The 12,662-nt window shown below is 38.4% G+C and overlaps 1 protein-coding gene across 18 annotated transcripts in view; it reads left to right on the top strand.

Annotated features, from left to right (window-relative positions):
• LOC100402421 (DNA polymerase theta) overlaps positions 1-12,662 on the top strand; it is a 126,241-nt gene that overhangs the window by 110,540 nt on the left and 3,039 nt on the right. For 8 of the 18 annotated variants that reach the window (XM_054246056.2, XM_035274070.3, XM_078352045.1 and 5 more), the window contains 3 exons: positions 261-414; positions 3,599-3,717; positions 6,101-6,251. In XM_054246056.2, coding sequence (XP_054102031.2) covers positions 261-414; positions 3,599-3,717; positions 6,101-6,251 — 424 coding nt within the window. Of the gene's footprint in view, positions 1-260; positions 415-3,598; positions 3,718-4,210; positions 5,203-6,100; positions 6,252-11,500; positions 11,653-12,662 lie in introns of those variants that run through there. The other 10 variants (XR_013527600.1, XM_078352042.1, XM_078352040.1 and 7 more) reach the window with 5 other exon arrangements.

Raw genomic sequence — 12,662 nt, 5'->3', positions numbered from 1 at the left:
GGATCCTAACTGAGTAGGGAAGATTTCTAAGCCAAAGCAATCTGATCTTATATTTTTGTCTGCCCTAATGTGGAAACCACAGAATCTAGAGCCCTGGATCATTATAGTTGTTATTCTCAGGATGCAGCCTAATAGTTGGTGTCCTAGGTTCACATCTCAGTCCAGCTTTCCAGTCTGGCTGCAAATGTCAGCACTGATTTGTGAAAGGTATGAAACCATGTTGGCATATCTGGTGGAGCACCTGTTAATTGTTTTTATAGGCTGAGCGTCAAGCTATCAACACAACAGTCCAAGGATCAGCAGCTGATATTGTCAAAATAGCCACGGTTAACATTCAGAAGCAATTAGAGACCTTCCACTCAACCTTTAAATCCCATGGTCATCGAGAGGGTATGCTCCAAAGTGACCAAACAGGTTTGTTCATAGATGAGGCCTGTGCTGTAACATGGTGAGAATAATTGTATCAGAAATGTAAATGAGAAGTATTTTTTATTTTATTTCTCAACAGTTCTCAAATGTTTTGGTCTCATGTTATACTATTAGAAATTATTAAAGATTTCAAAGAGTTTTTGTTTTTGTGGGTAATATCTACTATATTTACCATATTATAAATTAAAACAGGGAATTTTAAAACATATTAGCATTTAAAGTAATAACTCATATTTTGATGTGTCATATTTTTATGAAAATACATCTTTTCAAAACTAAAGAACATTCTTGGTAAGTGGCTTTATTTTACAAATGTGTAAATCTCTTTAATGTTTGGCTTAAGAAAACACAGCTGGCTTTCTGTATCTACTTCTGTATTCAATCTGTGGTAATATCGCATGTCTTGTAACCTTCTTTGGGAAACTCTGTACAGTCTGGGTTGATACCTGTCTCAATTTTGAGAGACTCATGGGTTTCCCAGGATGTGGGAATTTCACTTCTGCACCAGGACAGTTGGCCACCTTGCTGCACGCTTATAAGAAAGTAAGACTGAAAAAGACAAATAACCTCATAGTGTTGTTATGAAAGTAATTTTGACTGCAGATTTTGGGATCCTCTCTGGTCTCCAGACCATACGTTACAAACATGTTCATTTTCCTCGTTATGACCTTCCGTGTTCTCTGGTCTTAGAATGTACTCTTGATCTCATTATCACATATGTTCCTTTGCTGATGTTTTTTCTTGTTCTTAATTTCATATTTCCCTGAGTTCTCTGTTTATTGCTTGGATAAATTATTTCTTGCACTAACAAGGACAGTGAAATTTTGTTTTTCTCTCTTGTGACATGTCCATATTTCTGCTTTAAATACCATTTCACTGTCATTTAGATTGTCAAACCATGACAGCAGATGTGTTTTATTATTTTGTTTTTTTAGACAGAGTCTCACTCTGTCACCCAGGCTGGAGTGCAGTGGCATGATCTCAGCTCACTGCAATCTCTGCCTCCCAAGTTCAAGGGATTTTCCTGCCTCAGCTTTCTGAGTAGCTGGGATTACAGGAGTGAACCACCACATCTAGCAAATTTCTTTAAAAATATTTTTAGTAGAGAGGGGGTTTCACCATGTTGTCCAGGCTGTTCTAGAACTCCTGACCTCAAGTGATCTGCTTGCCTCCCAAAGTGTTGGAATTACAGACATGAGCCACACCCAGCCAGAAGGCGTGTTTTAAAATTTTCCTGGGAAGAAATTAAGATTTGGTGCATATAGAGGAAGAAAAAGCTGCTGGAGATGGGGCAGAAAAGTCGTGATCAGTTATTGAGAATGAGATTTGCTATTTCTCGAAGAGACATACATACAGGTTATAGAGAAGAATACAGCCCGTTATAGCATGTTCACTTATGTGCAAAAATACATAGATACAAAAGTTTATTAAATGAGAATGATTAATTTTGTCATCAGTCCCCCTCAAAGTATCTGAGGCCCCTCATTTATTTTGAATGTAGGACTGTATATATACACACATATACACATTTCTATTTATAGAGAGAATATATAAATAAAATTATATATCAAAAATATAAAAATTTTAATATATTTTATATAAATTATATATATTATATATACAATTATATATATATATAATAGAATATATAAAAAATAAAACACATCTGCTGTCATGGTTTGACAATCTAAACTTATTTATAAAACTTATTTGGGTAGTAATACTATGCTGTACGTTCTGGGGATTTAGAAATAAAAGTTATCAATCTATGTTTAAAATTTTAAGTCTATGTAAGAAAGGAGAGGAAGGTGTGATACCTGACTGAAATATTTGTATTAATTCCACACAGCAGAGTGATAAATGTCACAATAAGGATACAGACAATAACGACTTTAAGAGTCAGAGGAAGGTTATATGACTCTGTCACTGCGGAAGACCTCATGGTGTCATGGGAGCTTAAAGTAGTGCTAGGTCGGTGGGATGAAAGGAAGGGGAGCATGAGGAAGCAGAACACACGGGGAACAAGAGCATCATGGCATTCTGGGTCAGAAGCCAGGTAGCCAAGGGAAATCAAGAGGGCAAAGGCATGGTCATCAGAAAGCAGAAAAGCTAGAGCATCCAGACAGTCAATAGTATGAGCTAAGTGTGACTTCATGGGGCAGATCAGACTTCAGCCAAACTGGTGAACAGAGGTACCGCCTTTGCAGTCCTGGTGTGGAAGCAGCTTGCTCCAGCCTTGGGTGCTTGTGTTTGGCTACTGTGTGAGAACCGCCTCTGAGCAAACTGGCACTACATATAGTGACAGTTGAAGAACTCTCTCTCCCTCAGAGAGAAGCACCAGATATACTGAGGGAGTTGGTACTAATGCTGGGCCTGAAAGATAAATAGGGAATTTAGACAGCAGAAAGGAAGATAACTGCTGTGAGGTTTAAGCAAACAGGTAAAAGCAGTTCCAGTAAAGGTGTTTATGTTGAGCTTTATCTTTGTGTTAAGAAGAGCATAATCTGTACCACTAGGTCCAGCTAATGAGGAAATACTGACTAAGTCTAATATATATTCTGGAATTATGGCTACTGGAAGGTATGGATTATCTCCATAGAAAAACTTACATAGACTCTTACATATAATGCAAGGGGTTTACATCTCTCTGAAGTTCACATTGGGAGCCCAGGTTTAGAATTACTTGTATCGAGTGTACGGTCCAATTGGGGAAGCACCAGTTCTATCACAGTGACACTTCTGGCCATACAAAGACATGAGGGAGTTTCCCCCTTAAGAAGCACTGCCTGACAATACTAATTTGCTTTTCTGGGGCAGGAATCAGGCCCCATACCTCCCTGGTGTTATTACACTCAGATGGTGGTAGGGGGACTCCATGGAATGAGAAAATATTGTTCATGAGAAATAAGTCAGACTAGAGTTTGGAGCAGAGTTCTTTACACCCCATTTACTGACTTCTTTGTGAGACTTTCTCTTTCTGGGAGGAAGTTGATGAGTTTATGCCAGATAGGTAGGGTAGGTAGCAACCAGGAAGTAGTTATGTTCCTGATAGTTCTTAGTCTTGTGTGTTTTGATCTCTTGATTAAAATTCCTCAGAGTTACTCAGAATCTCTAATAATATTCTATGACACAGCAACATGCTGATCAGTATTGCTACTTTTTTGTGAAGTAGGATTGTTACCAAAGAGAAAACTGCAAGGGATGTTCTGCCCAATCAGAGGAGGCTTCTTCATCCTTCAACTCCATGATGAACTCTTATATGAAGTGGCAGAAGAAGATGTTGTTCAGGTATTTTTGCAATGCTTGTGTCCATTCCATAGGAAGCCAAGACACTGTATTGTAGGGCTGACAGCTTTTTTCCCTATGCATGAGGATTTTGGAATTCTACCCTAGCCCCAGGATGACTGTGTAAATATTGAGTCCTTATGGGTAGAAAAGGAGCTAAGAGTGTTCCATTTTGTACCAATTCTTAATAAGTTAAGAAATTGCCAATGCAGAGATGTTTTTGTCTTAGAGAAATTGAACAAAAATTTGCAGTTTTTCCCTGAGGGTTTCCAAGCTCCAAGCATTCTAGCAAAAAGTGTCAGAAACTCCTGCTCATCAGTGAAGAAGAGTTTGAGATGTCTGGTTTTTTATTTTCTGATCTAGCATTTCAAGCACCACTGGGTGAAGAGCTCCAGTCTGGTTTATAACGTACTCAGTGGGTGGCTTGGGAAACATTCTTTGACTGGACATAGAGTTCGTTAACCTCGTTTTTTTTTTGTTGTTTTTTTGTTTTTAGGTAGCTCAGATTGTCAAGAATGAAATGGAAAGTGCTGTAAAACTGTCTGTAAAATTGAAAGTGAAAGTGAAAATAGGTGCCAGCTGGGGAGAGCTGAAGGACTTTGATATTTAACTGTGCTGTTGATGAAGTCCTCCCATGGAAGCTTGTGCGATATAGTCACCTGGAAGGAAGAGAGATGACCCTTTCACCTACCTCAGGAAAACAAACTTTCAAGCCTTGATAGACTTAGCCTAGTAATTTTATAGTGAGAGTTTCAAACTATGTATCAGGGTCTATTCTTCGCAGCATCAAAAACTTTTGGGGGTTAGAGGAAGTGAAATACCAAGTATAATAGTTACACTTTCAAAGAGCATCTGTGAATTTGCCTTTTGTAATTTATCGTGGCTTTAAACATATTCAGAACAGATGCTTGAAATATGAACTTGGCACTTTGGCTCCACATCTGTCTGGGTCAACCATGAAGAAAATGAAGCTGCTGCCTCTGCTGACCCTGACAGGAGCCATAGGTGGATAAAGATTTGGTTTCACCCTGGTGGTGGCAGGCATTGTGTGTGACTTCTTTTCCCTCTACTATCAATTTTAGAGTACTGAAATCATATTTTAAAATAGTATTGGCTAATAAATGATGAATTCTATAAAGTGGTAAGACTTGGTATGGCTGGAGTCTAGGAATGAATATGCATGTAATGTTTCTTACTGCTTTTCCTTCCCTAATTCATACAATGAATGTATTTGGAATACTTACATCTTATCAAATAAACTAAACCTCTTCAAGAGGTATCCTGTTCTGTAAGATCAGATGTTTTTATTGCAGGTAAATATAATACTCCCAGAGATGGAAAATACCCGCTTCTCACTCCCTTAGTGCCTCTTTCTATTTGTGGCATGGTAAGAAAACCCATGCTGAAAAGATTATATTTTGTAATCTCAATCAGAGGTATGGAGCTGATCTTTTTGCTGTTGAAATAAAAAGAATTAACGAGAAACTTTATATCAACAGTTGTTTTGTTTAAAATGGTAGTTGGGCTAAGATTGTCAGAAACTCACTCCATAGCTTGTTCAGCAACATCTGAGTACAGAGGAAGCACTGATTATATTCTTAATCAGTTATCAGAACAGCTCTTTTATGTTTATTAATAATAAAGAAAAAAGATATTTGCTTTATAATGTGTAATGCATTATCAGTAGTTGGGTATTAATGCATAAGAGACTTAGACATAATTTTTTGGGGGCATCAAGGAGGGCAGAGATGGCAGCAGTAAGAGGAAAGATACCATTCTTTCTTGAGTTTTTTCCATATTTACCTACAGTGTTTCTTAACTTTCTTAAAAGCTGAAGTGCTATCAGTATTCTGGTAGACTTGAAAGATCTGGCACAAGAGAAAGCTCAATCTGTTTACCTGTGAGTGTTCTTCAAACATGAGAGCAAACGAAAGTCACTTCTGCCTCATTCTCTGCAGCCGTGGGCCAGTGTGTGTAGTCACATGCAATTTCTCATTGTTTGACCTTCAACTGGACCTGAAACAGGCCCTCCCCACTTTGCATGATTCAGATATGCACAAATCCCAGTTACTATCGTTTACTTAATAACACAAGCCCCCCTGCAACACAATTCAAATTTCAGTTACTGGTGGATATTGACTATGAGTAATTGCATGAGAGTCAAACTTCATGAATATTTCTTCAAATCACAACCACCGTGTAAATAAGAAATGCACATGTGTTAGGCAGAATAATGCCCCCCACCCCAAAGTTCACATCTTAATTCCTAAAACCTATGAACTGTTATATTCCATAGCAAAAGGGACCTTGTTGATGTGATTAAGTTAGAGATCTTGAGGTGGGTGATTATCCTGGATTATCTGAATGGTTCCATTGTAATCACCAGGGTCTTTATAAGAGGGAAGAAGATGGTCAGAGTCAGGGAAGATGTGACAAAGAAACAGAGAAATATTTGAAGATGCTACACTGCTGGCTTTACAGTTGGAAGAAGGGGCCAGGAGCCAAGGAATGCAGGAACCCTCTAAAAATTGGAAAAGGTAAGGAAATGGATTCTCTCCTAGAACCTTCTGAAGGGGTGTATCCCTGCCAACACCTTGACTAGCCCAGTTAAGACAATTTTGGACTTCAGCTCTTTAGAACTGTAAGACAATAATTTGCATTGTTTTGAGCTAGTAAGTTTGTGGAATTGGTTATAGCAGTAATAGGAAATTCATACATGCATCATGATGGGACCAAATACATCATTCTTTCAAAGGCTGTCTATGATGGGTCACTTCACATCTGTTATTCACTTTACTTACAGATGGCAAAGTATAGTTGTGTTGATTGCTTGTCTCTCAATGGTAAATCCGCATTCTATAAAAATGGATAATCAAAAGTGGAAATTGGCTAATAAAGATGAAAGTGTAGCAGAGGAATAAAAATGATAACACTGGAAGTGAAAGTCAAATTGAACATAAATGGAATTACAGAAGAACTAGCGGCCTGGGCATGCTGACACTGCTGCTGTTTGAGAGGCTGTAGATTGTGACCTGAGAAACAGTGAAGGCTCAGTTAACACAAATGAGGACAATGGTTGTGAGAAAAGGATAAAGATGTCCCAGAAGAAGCGATGCCAACAAAAAACTTCATTATTTTTTAATCTATAACTTACTGTAATTCCATCAAAGTCTCATCAGGATTTTATATGTTTTTAGATAGATGATATCTGAAGATTCACTGGGTAGAAGAATAGTTTTTAAATTATTTTTTTAATACACTGGTAGAAGAAAAGTCAACATCTATTTAATTTGTTTAAATGAGCATGCCCTTTAATTCAGCTATTTCACTTAACATCTTACCTAGAGAAACACTTGCACATATGCAAAATACATTTGCAAATGTTCACTGCAGTCTTGTTTGTAAAATCAAGAGACTGGAAAATAAATACTAGTAAAAGTGTGGTAACAAGTTATGGCTGACACCAAGGAATAATATAAGTGAGTGAAAAAGAATGAATCATAGGTACCAACATAGAACAATCGGAGACATAGTGGAGACATGAATAACCACGTTGCAGCATAGAAAAATATTTAGAAGGAAACACAGCAAACTAATAACTCGTTAATTTAGATGAGTGGGAGGTAGCCAAGAGAGATACTTAATATTGTCCAAATTTATATGACTATTACACTATGCATTTATGTATCATTTGTGCAATTAAAACACATTTTTTAAAAAGTTTAAATAATGGTTGGATTTCCAAACCAGCTCACAAGACCATTCTTTAAGCCATAAAGTGGTTGTCCATTTGCTATGAAAGGTAGACAACAATGCCATCGAACTACAAGTAATGCGACAAGATTGGAAATATTTTATTTTTATAATTTTATTTTGAGATAATTCAAAACCCAGGTAAAAGCTTGAAGAATAGTACAAAGAATCCCAATCAAGTCAGAAATCACCACTCAAGTTTTGTTAACTGCTCCACTTATGTCATTTATAAGCATCCAATCCAAGATTGAGTTGCACCTAGTTGCCATGACTGTCTAGTCTACTTAAATCCGGAACATACATCTTTCCTTGAGTTTCATGACACTGAAAATTTGTAATAGAGGGCAGATATTTTATAGAATGTCATTCAATTTGGTTTTGCTTATTGTCTTATGATTAGACCTTGATTGTGTGTTTTTGGCAGGAATATTGCAGAGGTGATGCTGGGTTCTCACTGCATCCTGTCAGGTGGCACATGATGTTGATTTGTTCCCTTGCTGGTGGTGGGAACTTTGATCACTTGATTAAGATGGTGTCTGCCATGTTTCTCTAGTTGTTTTTCTTTATGATTAGGAAATATTTTGTGTGTGAAGACACTTTGAGACTATGAAAATATCCTCTTCCTCTATCCCACTTTACCTCACTAGTGTCAGCATCCACTGGTATTTGTTGCCCAAGTCATTCCGATAATGGTTGCCAAATGGTAATTTTAAAATTCCATCTATATTTCTTTATTTGTTGACATTCTATTGTAAGGAAGAGTTTTCACTTTCCCCTCTTATTTATATCAATGTGGGTATAAGTTACTGTTATGACTTTTAATGCTTTTTCCTTTCTATTATTGTTATAATTTTTTTGTAGAGACAGGGTCTTACTATGTTGCCCAGGCTGGTCTTGAACTCCTGGCCTCAAGCAATCCTCCTACCTTGGCCTCCCAAAGTGCTGGGATTACAGGAATGAGCCATCAAGCCACCTGGTCTTGATGCTCAAATTATACCTGATTTGTCCTGTGTAGGCTTTCAGCTAGCTGCTGTGTCCTTTTGACATGTCCTTGTTATTCTTTGAATACTTTATTTTCTGAACAAAAATGTTCTAGCCTTGAAACTAGACTTTATTTTTTTATTGTAGTTGGGCTCTGGAGTACATGTGCACATCCTGCATTCTGCAGTATTGTTGCATAGGTACATACATGCCAGGGTGGTTTGCTGTCTCCATCCATCCCTCTCTGTCGCCCCCACTCCCCACCGCCACTGTCACCTACATCAGGTATTTCTCAGTGTTATCCCTCCCCATCCTTTCCGCCCCCCACCCCCACTGTCACCTACATCAGGTATTTCTCCCAGTGTTATCCCTCCCCATCCTTCCCGCCCCCCACCCCCGCTGTTCCCCCCTTTCCTCCCTTCCACCTAGCCCTGTGAGTGTTATTCCCTTCCCTGTGCCCAGGTGTTCTCATTGTTCATCACCCGCCTATGAGTGAAAACATGCAGTGTTTGGTTTTCTGTTCTTGCGTCAGTTTGCTGAGAATGATGGTTTCTAGGTTCACCCATTTCTCTACAAAGGACATTGTTTTTAATGTCCTTTGAACTCATTGTTTTTAACGGCTGCATAGTATTCCATGGTGTATATGTGCCACATTTTTTTTGTCCAGTCTATCATCAATGGGCATTTGGGTTGGTTCCAGGTCTTTGCTATCGTAAACAGTGCTGCAGTGAACATATGTGTGCACGTGCCTTTATGATAGAAAGATTTATAATCCTCTGGGTGTATACCCAGTAATGGGATTGATGGGTCAAATGGAATTTCTATTTCTAAATCCTTGAGGAATCATCACACTGTCTTCCACAATGGTTGAACTAATTTACACTCCCACCAACAGTGTAAAAGTGTTCCTTTTTCTCCACATCCTCTCCAGCATCTGTTGTCTCCAGATATTTTAAAGATTGCCATTCTAACTGGCTTGAGATGGTATCTCAATGTGGTTTTGATTTGCATTTCTCTAATGACCCATGATGGTAAGCATTTTTTCATGTTTGTTGGCCACATATTTTTCTTCTTTTGAAAAGTGTCTGTTCATATCCTTCGCCTACTTTTGAATGGGTTTGATGTTTTCTTGTTTAGTTCTTTGTAGATTCTGGATATTAGCCCTTTGTCTGATGGATAGACTGCGAACATTTTTTCCCATTCTGTTGGTTGCACGTTTACTCTAATGATTCTTTCTTTTGCTGTGCAGAAGCTTTTAAGTTTAATTAGGCCTCATTTGTCTATTCTGGCTTTTGTTGCCATTGCCTTTGGTGTTTTAGTCATGAAGTCCCTGCCTGTGCCTATGTCCTGAAAGATTTTGCCTAGGTTTTCTTCTAGGGTTTTTATGGTGGTAGGTCTTATGTTTAAATCTTTAATTCATCTGGAGTTAATTTTAGTGTAAGGTGTCAGGAAGGGTTCCGAAACTAGACATTTCTTCAGAGAGCTCCAGTTCCTTTTAGTAGAGAACAGTAATTAGAAATAAATATCCAGGCACTAGCTGTGCTCATTGCTCCAGGGGGTAAGGGGCTTGCTCTCTGTCCTCTAGATGTGCAGATTTAAGAAATATATATATATTACACAGGCACACACCTTTATATCACATATGTAAATTATATAGTGATACCCATACATATTTGTATACATTATATATACACACTTTGTATTTATGTAAAAATTTACACTGATAGTTCCAATTCTAATCTAAGACTACAGGGATTATTCTAGCTTTCCCTTTTAATTTTTCCTTTCTTTGTTCTCCATCAGTGAGAAACCTGGTTCCCATAGTCTCAATATGCTTATTAATTGCTCAATGTCCTGTATGTAGCCAACCTCCTGACCCCACTGGGCTGCCTTCTGCCCTGCTCCAATGCCAACATCACATGCCATCACTGACCATTGAAGAGTTGACCCTGCCACTTCACTCCAGGGCTGTCTCCTCCCTCTACTCCAGTGCAGTCTTTGTATGGAGCTGCCATCACCAGCCTTTGTGAGTGTGGCTGACTTTTGGAGTGAATGAATGAAAGGAAAGACAGAAGAAAGGAAGGGAGGAGAAGAAAGGGAAGTAGGGAACAGAGGGAGAGAGGGGGTGAGGAAGAAACAGGAAGGAAGGGAAGGAGGAAGAAAGGAAGTCCAATCAGTATTTCAAATATTGAATGCAGGTATCTGAAGCCTAAGTTATTGTAATTCAAAAATAATAAGGTAAATGTATATTTGTAATCAACACGTTTTTTTAGCCTTGAGCTTGTTTGCTGTTTTTTCAATTTTTATATGGAACCAAAATTAGGAGAAATATTATGGTGGAGGGGGAAATTTTCCTGCGATTAAATTAGACAGGATTTAGAAGAAAGCCAGTTGTTTACAGCCAGAGTCTACATAAATATGAGGAAAGTGTCTGAAGAGGAATTAACTATGCTGATGAAAGCCAGAGGTGCAGGAGACAACACTCTCCAGAGAACTGTTGGAGGTCTTGAGTTAATGAATGTTTATCATAACTACTAGGAGATGAAATAAGCCCATAGTAGCTTAATTTTTCTTCCTGGCTCTTCAGCCAGGAAGCTGGAGCTGAAAAGAAGTGAGGAAGTAAGGTCTGAATGTTGAGTTTGTAGGTACATCTTATTCCCCTTGATTTCTTTTGCTGCATTATTACCAAATTATTTTTACTTGTAATTCACTGAAAGTGGATTCAATCAACACCATCAAAGGTTGTCTTTCAAGTCTTTCCATAAAAAGTAACACATTTCCTCAATTTGATGGAGATTTTGAATGGCTACTGGGTTAATAAATGCTAGTGAAATGTATGAGTTTTGGGAAGTTGTATTTGATAGATTTGCTATACATTGCTCTCCCGCCCCCTTCCTGCCTTTTTAAAACAATTACACTTTGCAAAACCATAGTTCATAGTGTTATAAATGTGTCTTACCTCTGTCCATATGTAATCTTGGCAAAAATTATTAGTGCATGACATAAGAGAGCATCTATGTACAAACGTATACAATTTTTTCTGTAATCCCAGCTACTCTGGGAGGCTGAGGTAGGAGAATTGCTTGAACTGGGACCAGGGAGGCGAAAGTTGTACAGTGAGCCGAGATCATGCCCATTGCATTCCAGCCTGGGCTACAGAGTGAGACTTCATCTCAAAAAAAGAAAATGAGGAGAAGAGCTACATTAAAAAAATGAATGAAAACAGTCATCTATGAAAGGTGGGTGGAAAGGCATGCAAGGTATGGGTATAGGAGTCAGACTTCTCTGACTATTCCTGTTGATATAGTTCTGACTTTTGAATCACAGAAATGCTTTATATATTAAAAATATAAAATACAGGCAAACACAAAATGTTTTGCCTAACCTAAAACATAAGTGTATTTTAATTGTCAATGAGCCAGGGGTCAAGGCCTTTTGAGCATGAGTCTGTTGATTGGAATTTACTATGGCTTTTTTAAACCATAACCACAATACATTGTCTTAAGAAATCCAGTTTCTGTTTTGTAATGTGAAGTTAGAAATTAAACATAATCATTGGCTGGGTGCAATGGCTCACATCTGTAATCCCAGCACTTTGGGAGGCCAAGGCAGGTGGATCACACAAAGTCAGGACTTTGAGACCAGCCTGGCCAACATGGTAAAACCCCATCTCTACTAAAAATATAAAAATTAGCCAGGCGCAGTGGCATGCACCTATACTCCTACCTACTTGGGAGGCTGAGGCACAAGAATTACTTGAACCTGGGAGGCAGAGGTTGCAATGAGCCAAGATTGTGCTACTGTACTCCAGCATGGGCCACAGAATGAGACTACTAAAAAAAAAAAGATAGATAATCACAAAATAAACTTTGAGCAGTTTCCTTTTGTTTTCTTCCCCGTCCAGATTCCTGTAACTTTTTCTCAGAGCTTTCAGTTATCTCACTCATTTTTGTTCGTTTTTAAGACACGGAGTCTCTTGCTGTCACCATGGCTGAAGTATGGTGGCGTGATCATAGCTCACTATAACCCAGAACTCCTGGGCTGAAGTGATTCTCTTGCCTCAGCCTCTCTGAGTAGCTGGGACTATCGACATGCACCACCACACACAACTACTTTTTAATTTTTTTGGGTAGAGACAGATTCTTATTCTGTTGCCCAGGCTGGTCTCAAACTCCTGGCCTCAGGTGATCCTTCTGCCTCAGCCTAATTTTCTC

The sequence above is a fragment of the Callithrix jacchus genome, chromosome 15 (assembly GCF_049354715.1).
Source record: "Callithrix jacchus isolate 240 chromosome 15, calJac240_pri, whole genome shotgun sequence".
NCBI lineage: Eukaryota > Metazoa > Chordata > Mammalia > Primates > Cebidae > Callithrix > Callithrix jacchus.
This window is presented reverse-complemented; position numbering and strand designations above follow the sequence as displayed.